General features: G+C 41.3%; 1 protein-coding gene across 1 annotated transcript; it reads right to left on the reverse strand.

Moving 5' to 3' along the window:
• Positions 1 to 2,293: 2,293 nt before the first annotated feature.
• LOC130082422 (uncharacterized) lies at positions 2,294 to 5,590 on the reverse strand. The gene is made up of 7 exons (XM_056247275.1): positions 5,271 to 5,590; positions 4,365 to 5,163; positions 4,032 to 4,253; positions 3,672 to 3,937; positions 3,330 to 3,586; positions 3,003 to 3,251; positions 2,294 to 2,921 (listed from the first exon to the last, which is right to left on the reverse strand). The coding sequence occupies exons 1-7, from the start codon at positions 5,400 to 5,402 to the stop codon at positions 2,312 to 2,314; spliced, it is 2,535 nt and encodes an 844-aa protein (XP_056103250.1). The 5' UTR covers positions 5,403 to 5,590; the 3' UTR covers positions 2,294 to 2,311.
• Between the last annotated feature and the right edge of the window lie 17,554 nt (positions 5,591 to 23,144).

The raw sequence follows: 23,144 nt of genomic DNA on the forward strand, positions 1-23,144 counted from the left end.
AAAGACATTTAGCAAGCATGTAACCACTGACATAATAGATGGAAAACCGTTTACCATGATTTACCATGATACTAGCATGATTTACCATAGTTTTACCATGATTAACCATGTTCTAGTATGATTTACCATGAATCTAGCATGATTCACAATGTTCTAGTATGCTTTACATGATTTACCCTGTTGTAGCATAATTTACCATCGTTTACCATGATTTACCACGCTCTGGTATGATTTACCATGAATCTAGCACACACACACACACAAGTCATTATGAAAATATATGAAATGCTTATAGACCATTAAAATATGTCTTTGCAAGCTATTAATCAGATTATTCAGGATTTATTCAGAAACATGGGACTACACACACACATTCTGTTGTAGATAAAGTGATTTGAACTGTCTCATTCAGGATTAACATTTGTCCGTGACACAATGGTCAATAGTAATACTTCAATAGATGCATTTTGACAAAATGTGAGTGTAAATGTTAAAATAGTGATTTTATAAAGTCTAAATAAGAATTATAGAATATTATTAGTTAGTAGCATGACAAAATGACAGCAGGGGGCAGTAGAATACCAATTATTGGCTTAATATGCCATTATGTTATAATTTTCACCTTTTTAACTGTTATAGATGCATTATTTCTTATCTTATTTAGAGTCACATGTTCTGACTTGTTTTTAAGAAGATCTGAGCATTCATTGAAGAGATATAGGCTTTCTTGGTCAAGGCTACATATTGAAGTGACCCTATTATAGCCATCCAAATGAAGAAGTTATAACTTTTCTGATAATTATTTATCTAGAGAGTCCAGAGAATTGTACTGCACTGATTTTGAACATTTTGATATAAATATTATATGATCATAGATGGAACACACCATTTACAGCCAATACAGGCAATTTACCATAGGAAATACATGGTTTTAAAGCTTTTCAACAGTTATAGTGCCACCTATTGTCCGATCTCCATAAAACTTTGCATGCATGTTCATGATGTTATGTCAAATGCTCACCAATTTTTGTGAAGTTCTGAGTTTTTATTTATGATTTATAGGCTTTTGAGTGTGTTTTGACACGCCCTTTTTTGTTAATGATCCTGTTATAATGAACCAAATGGCAAAGTTCAACTTTTTTTCGATAATTATTGATCTAGAGAGTCCAGAGAATTGTACTGCACTGATTTTGAACATTATAATATAAAGATTATATGATAATAGATGGAAAACACCATTTACAGCCAATACAGGCAATTTACCATAGGAAATACATGGTTTTAAAGCTTTTCAACAGTTATAGCGCCACCTATGGTGCGATCTCCATAAAACTTTGCATGCTTGTTCATGATGTTATGTCACATATGCTCACCAATTTTTGTGAAGTTCTGAGTTTTTATTCATGATTTATAGGCTTTTGAGTGTGTTTTGACACGCCCCTTTTCTAATTAACCATTTAATACCATGCGAAAAATAAAAAAGTTAAACTTTTTTTCGATAATTATTGATCTAGAGAGTCCAGAGAGTTGTCCTAGACTGGTCTGGTTCCGATCGGGCGAAAAACCAGGGACAAGTTCGCAAAAGTAGGTTTTTAACATACTCGTTAATATTTAATGAACGGTTTGATTGTCAGCAATGGTTCTAGAGGCAAAGTTGTTCAGCATGAGGAGATCTATCAAATGATATGCATATTGTGGGGATGTGTGCAACACCACGTGATTACAGAGCCGTAAAACTCGTTAGCGCCAACTAGTGGCCGATTTCTTTCAAAACTCTTACAGACCTCTTGGGCCATGAGTCGAACATGCCCATCGAGTTTCGTTCCGATTGGCCTCCGTTAACCTCGTCTCATAGGTGCTTAAACTTCATTGGCCGATGGCGGCCATGTTTTTTGAGATACGCCAATATCCTTTTACACATACATGGCACCTTGGTCCAAGTCACTGCATACCAAATTTCAAGTCAATCGGACTAACGGTCAGGTGGCCACACCCCCTTTTATGTTTTTTTAATGTTATAGCGCCACCTAGTGATAAATCGACGCGGTTTTTTTTACTGTTATTTACAACGAAGGATATTTGTGTTATTTACAATGAAGGATATTTACAAATAAATTGTTATTTACGATGAAGGATATTTACAAATAAATTGTTATTTACAACGAAGGATATTTACAAATAAATTGTAATTTACAACGAAGGATATTTACAAATAAATTGTTATTTACAATGAAGGATATTTGTATTATTTACAACAAAGGATATTTACAAATAAAGTTATTTAAAACAAAAGATATTTACAAATAATCAGTTATTTACAATTAAGGATTTTCTTAATTTTCTTCTCCTGCAGCCACTCTTCCACAGTCTTTCCCTCTGCTGTGGCACAGAAGAAGAAGCTGCCCACCCTGGTGTGCCCAAACTCTTTTTTTCTGAGCTGCCCACATCGACTGCATGTGTACTGTTTTCGAACATATTGCTGTGGAGGGGGCAGCCCTTGTTTCTGGGCTAAAAACTCCTCAGCCTTCCTCTTCCTCCACAAAGTTGTTCTACTCAAAGGTGTAGAGAGGGATGCTGACGGTGGAACAGAAAGGGATGCTGACGGTGGAGCAGAAAGGGATGCTGACGGTGGAGCAGAAAGGGATGCTGACGGTGGAGCAGAAAGGGATGCTGACGGTGGAGCGGAGAGTGCGGTTGCTGATGCGGGGGGAGGATGGTGCTGCCCTCGCCGTACGGCCTGACCTGACAGGTCAGGGTTTACAACAAAGGGGAAAAGTGGAAGTGCTGATTGAGCTGCCGAGGGCACTGACACCTTCTGCTTGGCTACAGGAAGAAGCATGTGAGACACCATGCGGATCTGAGGCAAGGGCACACTCAGAGCCAGCACGTCTGCTTCCAGCTTCTTCCTGTAGTTGTTGTACCTGTTAAAAATGGCACAATTAATACGGATGAACAGAATATAAGAACAGTAAAATCCCTTTCATAGCTGGCTTTTGACTTACCAGACAGAAAGCGTCCGCTGATTGACCTCGAACAGCTGAATATTTGCCCGTCCCCTCAGAGCTGGGCAGTTCCCCACCAGCCTCCGTATGGCCTGGTAGTCGTGCAGAACGGCAGCCCAGCGGTTCAGTGAAACACCCCACTTCACCTTCCCCGCTGGATGAATGGAGCAGAGCTCCAGACATACTGCCTCTACAATTCGACTAATATTGGGCCACTGGGCAGGACCCGACCCCTGCCCCAGCACACACCTGTAAAATAAAATAGGGAATTATAAAGCATATAGTCATTTATATTATTAAAGCTCTGTATGCAACTATTTAACTTACCGCTTCAGGCTCTCCTTTCCATGGCAGGTTGAGGTTTTGGAGTGGGTGGCCTTGAACCTGCCTTGTAAGAGTCTGTCCTTGTGTCTCGGCAGATAGGAAACACCTTTTTTGTCACTGTCCGGCAGTCTGTCCCACAGCCGAACAATGCCATTGGCTTCCCTATCTGAGACACAAGGCTTTTCTCTCAGCTCGACGAGGTACCTGGCCAGGTCCACCACTCTATCAAAACCCGGTGTCCCGTCTGGTCCTCTGCACACCTAAACAAGAAAAAAGAAGAAATTAGTGGATGGATAAAAAAAAGTCCACCACATGATGACATGGCCTGCCTGCATGCATACATACATCTGCCTGGGACTCAGGTGGCAGGTCCTGGGAGGACTGAGAGGGCGATGCCGAATCCCGAGACGAGCGTACAGCTTCCTGGGTGGACACTAAGGAAAGAGGGGAGATGGTGTGGTCCTGCTCCACTGCCTCATCCCCAAATCCCTCATCCTCTGCCTCCCCCAAGTCGTCTGGGATTCTGTCCGGAGCATCTGGGTCCCGCCCAAAGTTCTCCTTGAACTCCCAGGACTGCTGCGAGCACAGGTACTCCACCCCGATGAGCTCACCTGACGAAATAAAATGAAATAGAAAACAAGGTTTTAAAACAGACACCTGTGCATTACAAAGAAAACAACAAAGCATGGCATTATAGACACATACCCGTGTACTGTCCTGGCTTTGAATAGTCTTGTACAAGACTACAGCCAAGAAGACGCTGACTGAGCTCACTGAGGCTGTGCTGGAGCGAGGCACTGTAGCAGCGCAGGGACGACGGGGCCTCGTCCGTGACGGTAGCAGAAGCAGCCGCAGCGCGGTCCTTGTTCCACCGCTCCAAACCCTCAAGCAGATAAGCCTGGAAATTTTCCAGGTTAGCGCTTGTTCCTGATTAAAAAACAAACAAACATTAACACTAATTTATAATTACAAAAGAGATGAAACAGACCATCACATCACAAAAAAAAAAACATTCGAGGTGATTGTGTGTAATCTTACCGGGTATGAAGCGGTTGAGGTGGTTATGAAAGGACTCCAGGGAAGTGGAACCCCGAGCGCAGCGGTAGACAGGAAGTATTATCCCTACCTTTGTCGTACTTCCTGTCTGGGTGTACAGCTGCACACCGGGGGGGTCCTGGATGCAGGGAAGGTGGCGTCTTTGGGTGTCCCAGATGACGTCCATCCTCTCCTGGTCCACCAAGGGGATGCCCATGGTTTCCCTGGCGTCCATGAAGGCCTCCAGCAACGCACCAATCAGTTGCTCCGTCTCCTCCACGCCACGTGTGCAGCGGCGACAGTGCAGCGCCAACTGTCTGGAGGTGAGCCTGCTGGTTAGCTGGTCATCAGTGAGGCCTCTGATGGCCTGCTGTTGCTCCAGCTCCCTCATTTTTGCCTCCTTCAGTAGAGCCACATCTCCCTCGTCCCAGACAAAAATGCAGGCGGAGAGCTTCGCCATGAACAGACCGTAGAGTGGGTGGCTGTCAGTGTGCAGACCTGCGGCGAAGCGCCACATGAAGTGCCACACATCAAGACGGACCACCATGTCACTCCAGCCGCTGAACATGGCACCTCCTCTTGATGTGCCCACAGAAGAGCAGCAGTCTCTGTCCACATACAGGAGAGTAGGGGGAGCGACTCCAGCCACCTCGTACCTTTTTACCAGGCCATTTGTCATGGGCAGCAGTCCCTGACCCTCATGTGAGGTGAGCACAGACATGAGGACCTGTCCGTGCTCATTGCCCACATTGGTGACCCAGGCTGCGGTCCCAGCTGCGGCTCCCGCCAGTTTTTTGGCCACCTATTGTTGAAAAACAGAAAATTCAGTACAGATAAACAAAAAAAATATATTTATATACACCTGTACACACACATTTGGGTATATCTAATATTTGATTAATGTGTTACCTTTTTTGTGGAGTCCATCTTCAGGATGGACCCAAAGACAGAGGTGACCCTGGCTTTGAGCTCACCATACCGGGACCGGATATCCTCTGCGTGGACAGAGAGGAGCCACTTGGCGGTCGGTACAGGCGGCATGGGTGGTGGAGGTGAGATGGGCTTGTGTGGTGGTACCCCGGAACCGGTCACACACAGAGAGGTATCGCAGGGACCTCTCCATCCATTCCTCACTATGCAGTTCACACAGCTTGTGATATAGCATAGAGACGCTGTTGCTGAGAGAGCGCTCCCTCATCAACTTTGCCACATGCATATCACAAGAGAACCTGTGAAACACACAGACAAAGGCAAAGTTTATTAAAGTTCCTTTAAAGTGTTCTTTCTTTATAAATAAAAAATGTGTGATGTTTCCCATACAAAAAGATAAAAAACTGTACAGACTTTGATATTGTTATAAGTCTGACATCTATAGAAGGTCAAGCAAGGCTCAATGGGGGGCCGTTAACACATCTTGAATAGAACCTCAGCTGTCAGGCGAGGTGTCTCAAGGTGTTGGAATGTTATTGTTCTAAGTTTGACACCTTTGAAAGGTCAAACAAAGATCAATGGGGGTGGGTCGTTCACACATTTTGTATAGAACCTTTGCTGGCAGACAGTGTCTTGTGAAAAACTACAAAAGCAAGATAATGCTTGTTTTGTGTACAAATTACGTGTAATTAATTTTGAAAAAGTACTAACAAAAATATAATTTTTAAGTCGTTTAAGTTACATTATTACCATTACAGCCTAGTTAAAGGTGTAACATGTTAGTAGTTAATTGCACCTGAAATACAAATAATTTGTTCATGACTTTATAACTTTATTTAGAGCTGGTGGTAATCGGTGATGGGTTTTCATGTTATTTAGTTTATGATTAGTTAGGGTAGCAGTCAGAGGACCCGGAAGACTCACGGAGAACATTGTCTTTTGTTTTCGGACGGGAGGCAGGCAAGTGTTATTCCTCCAGAAGAGATGTGTAGGCAGGGTTTTCTTTCTGTGTGTTTTGTTATTTTCTTTTACCACCATGCTCCGTTTGTGACAAATTGTTCACGATTTAAATCATTTATAATAAATAATTTATGCATGGTTACTGAATCTCTGTGGTCTTTATATGTTATGATGTTCCCTTTCAATTCATTTGGTGGGCACGTAACAACCACGCGACCAGCTTCTTGTGGCAGCGCTGACACTCCAGATATTCTGTTGCCAGAAAATACCATCCGTGTAAATTCAGCACCCGCCTCGCTGTCTTGTAGAGCCCACATGATGTCAGTCACTGACCAGACCGTCTGCAGTCTGGCGAGCTGCAGATCAGCTTGTAGGACCACATCCTGTAGGGCATCCACAAACACAGCGGCCAGGTGAAGAACACGTCCGGCGACGCTGGAGGCTGATGATACTGCAGGCGTGGCTGGGGAGGGTACCACCACATCTGCAGGTTATCTGTCAGCGCTGCCCTTCCACCCTGGCGCCGGAAGAGGGAGCGGCCGATCCAGTCGTGTTGTTCTTTTGGAAGGGAGTGCTTCCAGGTCTCAGGGAGAACAACCTATACACACACAATTTTATATATAAATAAAAACAAAATGAATATATGTATTATTATTAATTTATAATATATATATATATATATATATATATATATATGTGTAAACTTCTGGTGTGAAAACTGTACCTCAGAAGCTGCTGACACCAGCCTTTGAGCGGCTCTTTGCTCTAAGCGAGGTGAGCGGATCGGCGTTGAAGGTGGTGGTGCAAGTGCTGTGAAGAACACATCATTTTAATTTTGTAATTAGTACTAAATGATTTCATAATTTGAAGACATTTGTGGTTACATAACAATGCTATATGATGTTAGTAAATGTATTAGTGATCACATATGATCAGGTGAGTATCTTTTTTTTTTTTACACACAAAAGAAAACAAAACACTCACCCTGTGGCTCCACCTCCATGGCTGAAGCCAGCAGATCTTCATCTGTTGGCTCTGAGGGCAGAAAAATTGCAATGCTATTCATAATTCCATTAGAACATCCATAGAATTACTCCACTTATAGATCTAAAAACTCACCGTGTGCTGTGGCTGGCTGGGAATGGGAGCTTTGGCTGGGAGGAGGAGAAGCCGAACGCGAAGGATGCAGGACAGCAGGCTGGGATGCAGAAAATGACTTTTTTTTTCCTCTGCTGGTCCCTCAGCAAGATGTATTTTTTCAAGGCATCCATCTTGCTGCCTGTACTGGTGCCCTTGTTCCGGATGAACTCCACATAGCTACATAAGACACACAATAGTGTACATGATAAGAGTAAAATAAATACAAAACAGCAATACAATTAACAAGCAAACAGAAGCACATGTTACCTTTTCCTCTCCCTGTCCTTAGCCTCATAGAGCTCCTTGTAGGTGCTCTTCTTGTGGACCCCAAAGCCCACCAGACAGTCACCCTCACAGCCAGGGAACGTGCCCTCTCTCTGCCTGCGCACTTTGATGGCTTCTGCAACCATCTCAAATGTGCAGGCATATTGAAGAAAGGCATCCTTATTAGCCATGAGAGCACCTCGCCGCATGAGAGAACCGCGCCGCAGCAGCAAAGGAGGGAGAGAAGCAACCTCTGCTCTGCTACAGTGGCCACCTGCAGCACTTCCTCAACCATCTCAGCCAATGCGTGCTTGGCTCAGGGCAGGTTGAGGACTTTACAAAGCCTGGCGTATACACAGGTATATCAACTGCATCGTAATATCAGTGTGGAAAGTGAGGGTTTGTTCATGTTGTTAGTTTTTTAACCTGAGAATTTCCATCATGTTACAGGGGAACTCATTGGGGTGGAGTACCTTTATGCCCAAACCAACAAAGTGCTGCAGGCTGTCAGCTTGGACCCCGACACTCCAGATGAGGCTGATGCTGTCGAGGGAGGGCTTTGAGGAGGAGACGGAGAATGACGACCCGACCATCCACCTCCCCGATCCTCCTCTTACGGCCTCGTCCTCAACCTGAACAGCAGAAGCCCAGTCAGACGATCGAGCTGACGCACCCGGATCTGGGTCATCTGGTCCAGCCACCCCCACCGACGACAAATGTCCTGAGGCCCGTGGCCATCAGAATTCCCCTCCCTCTAAGTTCTCACCAGGCTCTGATGTAAGCACAGGCGTAACTATCGGTAAGCAGGGTACGCGCTTGCTTACGGGCCCGGACCAATCAGGGGCCCGCGTGACTGGAAGATATTGATTGACAGCCGGGGGCGGGGCCCCCTATCGCATTTTACTACTTTTAGTCTGATCGCATTTTAATTTTTTGCGAATTTATTTGAATAAATAATGACAACATATTTTACTGATCATTAAATACATGTTTGAAACGAAGAATGATGGATTTTGGTGTAATTTGTTTCGAATTGGGACTGGGGAATCCCCGGGTGAACATGAGTATTGCGTGCAAAACAGTAAAAAAAAACTTGAGACAGATATGGAGTCGGCAAATTACAAACACAAAAGTGGCTTTCAAAAGCGCAAACGAAAAGAGGAATTTGACAAATTAATTAATAAATTACCAAAAATAGGAAGCTTCTTTAAAAAGATGACACAGGAGGGGGAGATCGAGATTGAGATGGAGATGGAGCAAGAGAGTGAAGCGACTTGCCATACTGTCAATTGAGAATGCCTGTGCGCGCCATCTAGATCTTAAGGATTTAATTCGACAACTTTGCACAGAGGAAACCCGTAAAATGCCGCTATAATGTAAGTGCATGAGCATCTTTTTTATGTATTTGGACCTAGGCCTATGTGTGTGTAGTCATAGCAGTGAGTAACAATGTGTCAAGGTGCGCCGTCACCAGCAGTGTTTTGTTTAGTTTTTTTGTGCGTGTAGGCTACTCCTGATTTTTCAGTCATCTCATCTCTTATATGCTGCCTGTGTCTCTATGATCCTATCCTGTCCTATTCATGTTAGCCTGCTCGTGGACATTGCGTCATCACGTGTTGTAGTAGGGGGGCCCACCTTGATAATCCTGCATAAGGGCCCGGTGTTGGCTCGTTACGCCACTGGATGTAAGGTTTGATTATAACTTGACAGAATCATTTTATTTATGCTAAATCCAACTTCACTATTTCTGACATGATCAGGGCTCGCAAAATGTCAAAATCGCTGGTAGCCCTTGGGGCAGGCACTCTTCAGATTTTGGTAGCCCGAAATGAATTTTACTAGCCCAAATAAAAAGACAATTTTTTAATGTAGAAAATTGGTTAAGAGTCAAAACATCAATCAAAAACTTTTTAAAAACACAAATATCAACAATTGGATATAACATAATCAAATTAGAATCATCAATACAAATATGCATCTGGTTCTAACTGAACTGAAATTTGTGTGACCAGTATGGAACATGAATCAGTCTGTGGCTCAGCCCCCAATGAGGGTATGACTAAAAAAGTTAACACTTTAGTTTTGTGTCTAATGCTCACTATTAACTAGTTTCATTAACATGCAGATGGCAGGGTTTTATAATTACTGAGGTCCCGGATGTGAGGTAGGCTAGTTAGGGGGGTTTGAGAGAATTTTTATTTCTCTGATCTACATATCCCAAAAAATTGGATAACAATAACTTTAAAAACATGTCATGCAGCTGATTATTTTTCTCTCCTTATGTCAGTGAAGAAAGTATACATGGGGTCAACTCACAAAGTTGATTTATGAATCATTTTCTCAGTCGCGTTCATTTACTGAAAGCTACTAGGAAAGCTAGGTAGCCTAACTAAGTTTATTAAATTCGTTCACAATATATACACATTTATTATTGATCTTATGCTTAATACAGGACCGTACAGGGCTGTATAATCAAAGAGGTCCTAAATTTAAGGTTGTCAGGGGGTTCAAATTTTTTATTTCTCTGATATGTGCATTTCAAGACATTTGAAGGCCAAAAAAGGATAAGAAATAGCTTTAAAACCATGTCAGTGGCAGTAGATTATTTGTCAATACCTGCTCTCTCTTCTCCGTCTCTTTCTTTTTCTCTCAGTCTCCTCATTTTGCCCTGTCTCTTCCCCTCCGAAAAATGAACTTTTTTAATTTACTGACGGCTACAAATTGTATTTATATTAATTCTCAACATGTACACATTCATTATTAATCTTGTGCCTAACATGATGCAAACGGCTTTGTTAATGTTTCTTGTCACCTCACAATCACAGTAAACTAATTATTACATTACATGAATCCAGTGATTGAAGTGGGGGAAAAAAGGTGCCAGTACTCTCTTGCTTTGGCAAATCATGACATTTAAAATTTCTACAGTGAAAAACAAAATTTGGAAATAATGAATGAATGAGGCATTTATGAGGCATTTATATAGCGCTTTCATATGTACTACTGTACACCCAAAGCGCTTTACAATCATAAATATAAATAATAATGCTGGTACAACAACAATTTATTGTTATTTATTAACAACATAAATGTATTTAAACAAGTCGTGTGTGTGCGCGCGCATTTCTTTACAAAGAAACATTCTCTTTTTAGAAGTTGGTCATTAATAAACTTGATTCTTGAAGTTTGTTAAGATGGGAGGTATACAACAATTGCATGTAAATGGTAAACAACAAAAACAATCAAGAAAACAGCTCTGATATTGTCTTTTCAGTCATACGATATGTTTACAACAGAAAACATTCAAATAGCCTACACTCGGGTTTGATTTGGGCATGTACCTGTGTAGGCTATTACACAAACTAAAAGAAAGATTCTGACTAGTTTGCTCGTTTTATTTATTAATAAAACATATAGGCCTAGTTTTACACAAACTGAATAATTAAGACAAGTTTAAATGGCTAAATCTAGTATAAATATTTGAGTCTTCATTTTCTTTTCTGACATAGCCTACTCCAGTTCTTGTTAAAACACACTAGTGACTAGACATGCAAATTCTGTGCATTTTGGGCACTTTTTGTGTGAAATCATATTTATTTTCTCCATCAAAAGTGTGCTTTCACTTTAAATGAGCGTGAGTAGCACAACTCGGCGCCGAATCCTCGCTTCACTGCTGCTCACCTCCTCCTCGCGGTGTGAATGCACTCATTGATTAACATGCAAGCCGAAAAATTTTTTCCAAACAAAATTATTACATTTATCTTGCGCAAAATGTTTGCGCTCATGTTTGTGGATTGTGTGGCGCTGTGGCAGACGGCTGCCTCTCCAGTAGCTCTACAGTTTTTAGCTCTTTTTACTCACTGTTTTCTTATCTTCTTTTTTAATTCTTCGTGCGAAGATAGCGTGTGCTCTATATATACCATGGATATTTCCAATCTTAAAATGCAACCAGGAGTTAGCTTTCTCACTCATTCAAGGGAGGAATTGCTGGCTCTGCGCACGAAGGGACGAGCAGGGATACGGCACTCTATACCGGCGGAGCTGAGGAGGAGACCCAGGGGCTGCAAGGCCGGGGCTAAGCTAAAGGCCGAGCTAGCGGAGAATCGGAGGCGCTACAAGCCATCGATTCCCTCCGTAATCATGGGGAACGTGAACTCGCTGCCGAATAAGATCGACAAGCTGTCCGCGCTGAACAACCAGTGGATTTACCATGAGATCAGCTTATTCATCTTCACGGAGACATGGTTAAACCACCTTGTACCAGATGCTAACGTGGACCTGCTTGGATTCACTGCCGTGAGAGCAGATAGAGACACACAATGCAAGTGGAAAAAGCAAAGGTGGAGGACTCATTATGTATGTCAACAGTCGCTGGTGTAACCCAGGACATGTCTCCATAAAGACAGCCTCATGTTGCCGGGACCTCGAGCTGCTAGCCGTTAGCCTGCGGCCATACTATCTGCCGAGGGAGTTCAGCCATGTGATCACGCTCTGTGTTTACATCCCTCCGAGAGCGGACGCAGACGCTGCCTGTGAGAAGATCCACTCCGTCACAGCAGCGCTGCAGACACAGCACCCTGAGGCCTTTATGATCATCTCGGGGGATTTTAATCATGTAACTTTGGACTCTACTTAGGCCGTTTTTTAACCAGGTTGTAGATTGTCCTACAAGAAACAACAGGACAATTGATCTCCTGTATGCTAATGTGAGGGATGCATACAGAGCGACTCCCCTCCCCCATTGGGGAAATCTGATCACAACCTGGTTCACCTACAGCCACTGTACACTCCCCTGGTCCAAAAACAACCGGTGACAATTCGCACCACCAGGAGGTGGTCCCCTGAGATGGAAAGTGCCCTGAGAGACTGTTATAACACCACAGTCTGGGATTTGCTGATCGACCCGCATGGTGAGGACATAGAGGGGATGACACATTGTCTGACGGACTACCTGAACTTCTGTGCAGACGTGGTCTCCCCCATCAAGACTGTCCGCTGTTACCCTAATAACAAGCCATGGGTAACACGGGAGGTCAAGGCTGTCCTCAACAGGAAGAAGGCTGCCTTCAGGAGTAGGGACCGGGAGGCCATGAAGGCAGCACAGCGGGAGGTGAAACACTGTGTGAGGGAAGCTAAGGACAACTACAGGAGAAAGGTGGAGGAGAAGCTGAGGGAGAACAACATGAGGGAAGTCTGGGATGTCTTTGTGTTGTGACCTGTGGTGGTCCTTACGCCAAGAACTACAGGGGGGACAATGGAGAGGGCCAATGAGCTGAATGACTTTTTCAATAGGTTTAACCAGCCCTTGCCCTTGTCCCCCCCCACCCTCACCCCCACCCTCAACGGATCTTCAACCTTAGCCTGCAGCTAGGGAGAGTGCCCACCCTCTGGAAGACATCCTGCATCGTTCCAGACCCCAAGAAGAACAGGCCCAGCGAGCTGAATGACTTTCAATTCAATTCAAATTTATTTGTATAGCGCTTTTCACAATACATATTGTTTCAAAGCAGCTTTACAGAAAGTGCATTTCAGAAATGTACATAGAAAAATACAGTTAGTTAATCATCATGTATTAATTTAGGGCATAACATATCGCCGGCGTTGAGTCGTCTCTTCACAGGCGTCGAGTCGTCTCATCGCAGGTGTTGGGGCATCTGAAGTCTCCGTGAGAGGCTGGATACAGACTGGAGCTGACGAACGCTATTTACCTCGGGACTAGCGTCCCGAGATAACAGCAGAAAAGCAGATGGGAAATAATTAGCGTAGCTGCTGTTCATAATATTAATGCATTCGATCTGATTCAACAGTGGTATAAAAGGTAAGCATTATGTGAATGCTTGGCTAAAGAGATGCGTCTTTAATCTAGTTTTGAACTGGGAGAGCGAGTCTGAGCAACGAACAGTATCAGGAAGGCTATTCCAGAGTTTAGGAGCTAAATGTGAGAACGCCCTCCCTCCTTTAGTGGACTTAGATATCCTAGGAATGACCAGAAGCCTCGAATTTAGGGATCTTAAAGAACGCGATGGATTGTAGGGCGATAGAAGATCCATTAACCCTCTGGGGTCTGCAATCACGCCGGCGTGATCTGCTCGCTTTTTTTCTTATCAGTGCAAAAGAGACTCAAATAACTCAGTTGATTTTTGTCATACAGGCAAATGTTATACATCAATCGATCCTGTTAAGTTTCTATTTTTTTTGTGGATACTCACAATAAAAACAAAGTGTGCTTTTCACCAAATAAAGAAAAACAAACATGATGCGAGTTCTGCGTTCTCTCTGTCAGTGAAGTCCATTCTGAAACGCGTCCTAAGATTAACTGTAACTCCGCGATTACTTGTCACACAGGCACGAGAGGTTTTTCTTTATGAAGCTTGAATTCTCTTCTTTTAAATGAAGTAATGTATATAAAAAACAAATATTCTCAGTTTATGCAATCTGTATGAAAAGAGAGTGCTGTCAGTATTTTTTCCCCCAGCTCATTACACTTCATTACGCGTTAATCTGACACGCCCACGGAGGACGCGCGCTATTCAAACGCAAATGTCGGCAAGCCATGACAACGCCCACATCAGCCGTTCCACCGTGGCGGTAAAATGTGTGGTGTATTTGCTGCCTTTTACCGCTAAGAGGCGCTACAATCATAGACTCTGAAAAGGGTTCGTTTATTCCGGTTGCGGCTGGTAGCAGATGAATTCAACAAGTGAAACGTGGTTAAAATAATTCATAATCACAATACTGAAATTAGGCTACTGAAATGTAATTGAATAAATAATGAAAACATTTCAACATAAAACATTGCATTAAAAACATTTAGGCTACATCAATGAGGCTTTACAACTTAAACAGCGTACAGACGATAGGTCAGTGATCAACGCAACAACACGAGCTTCGAGGAGCTTCAACTGACCCGAGATCGAATCTCAATGTAGCATACATGTTGTTAACCGATGTTGGCCTACAGCGTTTATATTTTACCACCTTGATGCTTAAATAGCTAACTGTTTATAACGGTTTACTTATTTAAAGTCAAGAGTTTTGTTTAATTATCATTACAACATAAATTTGCTACATTCCTGTAGAACCGCAGCCGCTGCACAAACGACAAAAACTGATGAAGGAAGATTGTCAGCCGATTGCGTCAGAAAATGAAAATGAAGAAGCTCGTCTTTAGTCTGCTAAATTATTGTGTAATGTAAAAGAACACTAAAATTACTTAAGTTTGAAACCAAGTTCGAACATTTCAAGGTTTAAATAAAGTGTCGGGACAGTTTTTTTTTTAATTTAAAACAGGGTTACATCGGGTTTAGAGTTTATTTCTTATTATCTTATTATTGCGACATTTTAAATTTGTATTGCCAAAGAAATTACAGCTAAATTAAACAATTAAAACAGTACAAAACGAAAATTGTCCAAAGAAACATAATTAAATTAAAAACATGCGTTTTTCTTTGCCTCTCTCGCGCTGGATCTCTTTTTAACAAATGTATTTAGTCTCCCTCGCTGCGCATGCATGATATGATCAATGCATGATAATTATTTAGCCTTTAATTGTTGCTTCAAAGACACAGCATGCCTTGTTGAATTCACCTTAAAATAACTTCAATTGAAATTTTGTGTGAAAAAAACTTTAAATAGGCTACAATAAATAAACTACAATATTTATAATTTAATAAGATATGGGGCCTACATTTGGACACAGATTTAAGGCTGGCTATCCGACACTCTCCATATGAAAGAGGAACATTAAAGGGATAGTTCGGCCAAAAATAATATTTAAACCATGCATTACTCACCCTCAAGCCGTTCGAGATGCATATGTCAATCTTGTTTCAGACGAACACATTTTCAGTTATTTTAGAAAATGTCTTAGACCCTTCAGTGGATATAATGTGAAGCAATGGGGTCCACCTCCTTCAAGTCCCAAAATGTGCATATATCCTTCACAGAAGTAATCCATCCGGCTCCAGGGGGATAAACGAAGGCCTTATGAGGGTAATCCGTGCGGTTTTGTCGTAAAAATATACATATTTAAAACTTTAATGAAAATATCTGACTTCCGGCAACGATCGACGCGCGTTCACGGGTGATGTTTTGCTCTGCTCTCTGGCTGCGCGGGCGCGTTCGTTCTACGTCACGACGCTACGTCCTACCTCGTACGCCGACTTCCATCACCCGTGGACGCGCGTCGATCGTTGCAGGAAGTCAGATATTTTCATTTATAAAGTTTTAAATATGTATATATTTACGACAAAACCGCACGGATTACCCTCATAAGGCCCACGTTTATACCCCTGGAGCCGGATGGATTACTTTTGTGAAGGATATATGCACATTTTGGGACTTGAAGGAGGTGGACCCCATTGCTTCACATTATATCCACTGAAGGGTCTAAGACATTTTCTAAAATAACTGAAAATGTGTTCGTCTGAAACAAGATTGACATATGCATCTCGAACGGCTTGAGGGTGAGTAATGCATGGTTTAAATATCATTTTTGGCCGAACTATCCCTTTAACACCTTTGTCCAGCAACTGTCCCTCCAACCCCCCACAAGCTATCGGAGTCTGAGGCTGACTTAACACAAAGAGAAGTCGCAATTCACACTTAAATCGCTATTCTAGACAGTGTTGATAATGAAGGAATTAAATGATTTAATTACATGTAGCCTATATATTTCTATCATTAAAAGTTTATTACTAAATATTTCATTATTTCAATAATTGATGAAATAAAACTGGTTTGGGGCAGCTTTTTCCAAGCAAAACTAAATATAATCTGAAAAAACACTTGTTAATTTGTTGTCATGAACAAAATGTTCAGCTCAATATTAAAGTCTACAAGATCTTTGGATCCTTACAACCAGGCATGCAATTTGTGAAGTTTTTATTTTATTTTGTATTATTCAAATAAATATCGAAACACGGTGCTTCGTGGTAATGCTGCTAAATTAAATAACATTTATAGAATAATTATGAACTTAAATGAAACAATATCGCATCATTTCGACAAATACATTATTTGATCTGTTTTTACATTTTAATTCAGGGCGATTTAGCCTATATTTAATTAGAGCGATTTTCACCCTTGTCTTGTCATTTTCTCATTGGGAAGCGCTTACATATGATACATGTTTGAGTAGATCCTCTAGTACCTCTCGTTTTCATATGGATTAGCCTACATAATCAGATAACATTTATTAGCCTAAATATTTAGACATAAAGGCTTTAGACATAGCCGATTTCTTATCGTGACTGAGCTGAAGTGGCTTTCGGTTCATTTTTGTGACGCGCAGTTCCCGGAGACGGAGAGACGACAGATATACTGTTTTTGTCGTTAGCCTATATATGAATACAAGTTTACAGTTTTGAACGATGTAAGCTACTCTACTCTTATCTGTATGACCAAAAAATTACGGAGTCGCCTATTAAGTTATTTTAGCTGTAATAATGAGAAAAATAAATTAATCTAAATGAACGCGCCGCCGCGTTTGTCGAACACTAACTCACCATGCCAAAATAAAACCCGACTTTAGAAAAATGCATAGGGCCACTCGGCGTGGTGTGCCAGAACACTTAATTACAAACTTTAATATTTCATTCAAAATAATCTCAACACGCTTTGTGAAATTTTGAAAAGCCGTGCATGCATTAAGGCCACTGGAACTAATGAACAACTGAAACGCTGTTTTTGATTTTATTGTTTGTCGTTTAAACGTGCCTGTTGCATATCTCTATTTTATATATTTTATATTGGTGAAGTAGCCTATAGCATTGATTAGCTGTGGAGGGAGGGGTGTGTGGGGATTAAAATAATTCAGCAGAAGCAGGGATGTTTAGACCAGAAGGAAATCCCAGTCCCCCATGGCAAATCACACTTTACTTAAAACCATGTTTTTAAAAACTCTAGGTTGTAGGGAACAGACCTCTCTGCCATGCGCGTGCACGGTTTGGAGTAGAGCCCTGCACGGGCCTCAAATCTAGGCCCTAGCCCGGCCCTGCCCCGAGACGCTCAGGCCCTAGCCCGGCCCGTGTCCGACAGCTCATCAGAATGATCAGCCCGAGTCCGACCCGAGCCCGTAAAAAAAAAAAAAAAAAAAAAAAATAGATAAACAGCCTGACCTATGTTGCAGTCAGTAAACCAGATATATTTTGTTTTCAATGGCAAAGTATTTACCGGTAAGTTTATTTTCATTTCTTTATACAGTTAATTAAGAAAAAACAACAACAAAAATTTATGACGACCAAGCAGCCGACAGCGAGTTAAACATGTTTGATCCATTGATTGATTTATAGCCTCTCAAATCAACACTTTACTTGGCTACAATAAAATCCATAGATATAAAACAACTTAAGCATATCACACAGACAGTTAACGTTAGTTTAAACGTTTATTGTCATTTTTGAAAAGCTGAGGCAAACTGCTCTGCTGCTCAGTCGCAACAGCGCTCGCAAACTAAATGAATTTATAATATAGGCTACAATACAGAGAATGCAATCTAAACAAATCAAATAAATTACATTAAAAACAAACATGCAGGTTATCTTACCTCAAAAATCAAGTCTTCACTACAGAACATGGCCATTTCCAATAGTTTCCAACAGACTCATGAAAATAAAGTCCAATCAAACAAAAAACAACCTCCTCCTAACATGGCTAAGAACAGTCTCAGAGCATCGTGAAGAAAAAGCACAGCATCCACAGTGGAAGGTTTTAATCCAGTCGTACTTTTTCCAGCTGCGCTGAAGTCACGCTCGCTACCATAGTGGGACACTAGAACGAGCCGGTCGCGCGAATCTCAGATCGCGCCGCCGGGAAACCTGTGTGTGTGAGCGTGAGCATGAGCAGACTGTCATGTGTCAGTCATATGTCAGTGTGATAGGCTATAAAACGTCTTTCTATGTTTGCTTTTCAATCGTCATCTTCTCATGTTTTATTTTAATTAATGTCTAAAATAGGCTATAAAAAAGATAAGCCTAAAACAGGCCCGAGGCCCGGCCCGCGTGTGAACTATGACGTGAAAATTGGCCCGAAGCCCGGCCCTAGGAGCATAAATAAGTCGGGGCCCGTCGGGCTCGGGCTGAAATGCAGGCCTCTAGTTTGGAGCACAATATCTGTCTCGCATGCACGCTCGCTCTAGATAGATTACGGGATATTTTAACTAATTTGCGGTATAACTAGTCGATCACGAGTGGCTCAACAGGTAGATCTATAGATAAACTATATCTTCAAGGAATTTGACCGACCGGGTTGACACTTCAGCGTGAGAAATCGGGGGTGTGGCGTGAGAGCCTGGAATCAAACAAATATATATATATATAGCCTATATATATATATAGGCTATATATAATTTATTTTTTTACAGAACTGCTTTTGAAATTACGATTGGTAGCCTATTATTATACAGATGCAAAGTCGTTCTACCGCTCGGCTATGAATTTTCTCACTGAGAAATACCCAAACGTTTGTTTCTCACATGAGCGAGAAAACGTTTTGTCTTTAGCCTGTGAGTGTAGGCCTACTTTAGCCTTTTACAGTTTTAAAAGATTATATCTTATCTGTATGACCAACAATTTGTTGTAGGCTTATTTGGAAATCACCATAACTTGTAGTATTTCATCCTTAGGCTTCTGTTAATAGACATTAACTTACGTTTTGCTAAATGTCCCTTTGCGCCGCCTGGCGGTCATTTCGCGTACGACTTTGAAATGCGACTGGTTTATTTTTACCGCGGTGGATGGCTAAAAATGGTATGTGGATGGCTAAAAGGTGTGACTAAAAATGTGCTTTTGGCTTTCATTTATATTTTGATTGTTTGTATATATATATATATATATATGAAGAGTTCAGATGCAAAAGCCTCTAAGTGCCATCTGAAATATTCTTCTAGAATGATCATTTTTATCAAGCTTGTATATTTAAGTTCAGTAGTTTCACTTAAATGACAATGAAAATTACCTAAAAAATTACCTATTAATCGATTTTTCCCCATTTAAACAGACAAAATGGTAACGGTCTGATAAGTACGATCTAAACCAGCTTAATGCCTGTCCCTGAACACCAGTGTAGTTTTGTAGTCGATCCAAGAGTATTTTATGATCGATAGTGTCAAACGCAGCGCTAAGATCGAGTAGAACTAGTATTGAGATACAGCCTTGGTCAGAAGCTAAAAGTAAATTTGTAATTTTAACTAGCGCAGTTTCTGTGCTATGATGCGGTCTGAATCCTCACTGAAATTTTTCATATATCTCATTTTCTTGCAAGAAAGAGCACAATTGAGCGGACACAGTTTTTTCTAGTATTTTAGACATAAATGGAAGATTTGAAATGGGTCTGTAATTTGCTAGGTTATTTGGATCTAATTGCGGTTTCTTAATGAGAGGTTTTATTACTGCCAGCTTGAATATTCTTGGAACATGACCTAAAAATAAAGACGAGTTAATAATATTGAGAAGAGGCTCTTCCACAACAGGTAACACTTCTTTCAGTAGTTTAGTGGGTATTGGATCTAATAAACATGTTGTTGGTTAAGATGCAATGATAAGTTTATTTAGCTCTTCCTGTCCTTTAGTTGTAAAGCGGTGTAGTTGTTCTTGAGGGGCCATAATTGAGGCTGAATCATAAGACACCATAGAGGATTGTACATTTACAATTGTGTTTCGGATGCTTTCTATTTTCTCATTGAAGTAATTCATAAAATCATTACAGCTATACTGTAACGGAATATTTTGCTCTGGTGATGTCTGTTTATTTGTTAGTCTAGCCACAGTGTTCAATAAAAACTATTAGTTTGCGGAGATGCTCTGCCCTGGCTGCTTTTAGAGCCTTTTTATAACGTGACATACTGTCTTTCCACGCGATTCTAAAGACCTCTAAATTAGTTTGTTTCCATTTACGCTCTAAGTTACGAGTTTCTCTCTTGATAACATGTGTAGTACTATTGTACCATGGTGCTTTAGTTTTCTCTCTAACCTTTTTTAATCTAATTGGTGCAACAATATCTAATGTACTAGAGAAAATGGTGCTCAAACTGCTAGTCATTTCCTCTAGTTCATCTGTTTGTTTGGGTTCACTTAGCAGCTGAGATAGATCAGGTAAGCTATTTGAGAATCTATCTATAGTGGTCGGAAGGATTGTTCTGCCTGGTCTATAACGTGGCGCAACATGACAAATTTCAGCAGTGCGTAGTATAAAAGTTACCATGTAATGATCAGTGAGATCGTCACTTTGCGGTATAATATCTATATCGGTTGGATTGGTTCCGTATGATATAATTAAATCTAGTGTATGATTTAGACGATGAGTGGGACCACTGACGTTTTGCTTGGCCCCAAAGGAGTTTAATAAATCTGTAAACGCAGTCCCTAACGCATCATTTGTGTTATCTACGTGTATCAGGGGCGTCACTAGGATTTTCATTTTAGGGGGGCTAAGCCCCCAATATGATTTTTAAACAAATTATAAAAAAAGGTAACACTTTAGTTTAGGATCTAAAGATCACTATTACCATTTTCATTACGATGCAAAGGCACGGTTTTATAATAACTGTGGTCCCAAATGTGAGGCAGGGCAAATAGGGGGGTTCGGGGTCTCCCCGAGAAAATGTGGATTTCTCTGATCTACATATGTGCATTTTAAGATGTTCTGAAGGCCAAAAAACTTGGATAGTGGGCAGCTGACAATTTTTCTCTCCTCATCAGCAGCATCACTTTTTTTCTCTTTGTTTTTCTCTTGCCCTGTCTCTTCCCCTCCTAAAGCTGAGCTTTGACTGATATAGGCTTTTCATTTTTGTCTGTCAGTGAAGAAAGTAAACATAGGGTCAACTGATAGGTTGATTTTGCCTATGAATCATTTTCTCAGACGCGTTTATTTACTGAAAGCTACTAAAGGTAATTAAGTTTATTAAATGCATTCACAATATGTAGGCTACACATTTATTATTGATCTTATGCCTAATACAGGGCCGTAGACAGGGCTTTATAATCACAGAGGTCCTAAATTTGAGATTGGTAGGGGGTTCAAATTTTGTATTTCTGATTTGTGCATTTCAAGACGTTTGAAGACCAAAAAAAAAGGATAAGAAATAGCTTTAAAACCATGTCAGTGGGCAGATTATTTGTCAATACCTCCTCTCTTCTCATCTCCATCACTCTTCCTTTTTTTCTCAGTCTCTTCCTCCCTTTCTCTTCCCCTCCTAAAGCTGAGCTTTTTTAATTTACTAAAGGCTACAATTTGTATTATATTCTCAATATGTACACATTCATTATTAATCTTGTGCCTAACATGATGAAAACGGCTTTGTTAATGTTTCTTGTAAACTAATTATTACATTACATGAGTTACATGAGTGTATAGGCCTATTTTCAGTTCAAAATGGCGAAATTAGACAAAACTATATTAGTTTGCCTGATTATTTTTTGTCATTCGTTTAACATTTATGACCTAAAAAAAGTAAAATATGAAATGTTAAGTTTAGCTACTTACATCTTATCTCGCACTTGACCGTACGCGTCGAGTCCATAGACTGTAAAAAATGGTCGTGTCGCACTCGCACTGTTAAAATTCGCGCTCAGCAGCGTCTGTGAACATAAAGCCCGCCTACTTTGATTTGATTGGTCGTCTCTGACATTGACGAGCAGTGACAGACCAATGAGGCTCAGATGAACACACAAATGAACACACACACCCTGTCCTCTGTTTCTGACGTGCTCTCTGCACGGCGCAGCTGTGGATTGAGAACATGCTGAATCTGATTATAACAAGACTGAAGCGAACACGAATTTGTGTAGCCTACATTAATCTCACATTTTTAGGGGGGCTTGGCAGAAGTTTAGGGGGGCTGAAGCCCCCCTAAAAAGGGCCTAGTGACGCCCCTGACGTGTATGTTAAAATCTCCAACAATTATTGCTTTATCGGCATTGACCAATAGATCTGAGAGAAAGTCTGCAAACTCTTTTAGGAATTCAGCATATGGCCCTGGAGGTCTATATACAGTAGCCAAGGCTAGAGATAATAGGGATTTCTTTCTTACATCTAAGAGCGTAACATTTAGCACAAGTACTTCAAACGAATTAAACCTGTGACCTGTTTTCTGAGTAACATTAAGAATATCTCTATAGATTGTTGCAACTCCGCCGCCACGACCGATCGGACGGGGCTCATGCTTATAACAGTTTCCTGGCAGGGTAGACTCATTTAGACCGAAATACTCATTTGGTTTAAGCCATGTTTCAGTAAGGCAAAGTACATCGAAGCTATTATCTGTGACCATTTCATTTACAATAACCGCCTTAAGGCCTGTTCACACCGGGACGAATTTCACGCGCGATATTCGCCGACGTTTAACGCCTTCGTGACTAAACAAAGGGCGCCAATGTGAGTGTGCCCACCGACGCGAAAAACGGCACGCGTAAAAGCGTCATTTTTTAAAAAAACGCCTCGGGTTCGTTTTTTTAGTTTGACGCACCGTGTCAAAAACTATCCGACCAATGA

The sequence above is a fragment of the Rhinichthys klamathensis genome, unplaced genomic scaffold (assembly GCF_029890125.1).
Source record: "Rhinichthys klamathensis goyatoka isolate OS25496 unplaced genomic scaffold, OSU_Roscu_1.1 h1tg000046l_1, whole genome shotgun sequence".
Taxonomy (NCBI): Eukaryota; Metazoa; Chordata; class Actinopteri; order Cypriniformes; family Leuciscidae; genus Rhinichthys; species Rhinichthys klamathensis.

What these genes read in the sequence shown, in the direction of transcription:
- LOC130082422 (XM_056247275.1), bottom strand. Translation starts at nt 5,402, where the DNA reads ATGCCGCCTGTACCGACCGCCAAGTGGCTCCTCTCTGTCCACGCAGAG. An exon ending in CCTCAACCGCTTCATACCCG is followed by an intron (nt 4,254 to 4,364) that starts GTAAGATTACAC and finishes TTTTTTAATCAG; the next exon opens with GAACAAGCGCTAACCTGGAA. An exon ending in CACCTGAGTCCCAGGCAGAT is followed by an intron (nt 3,587 to 3,671) that starts GTATGTATGCAT and finishes TTTCTTGTTTAG; the next exon opens with GTGTGCAGAGGACCAGACGG.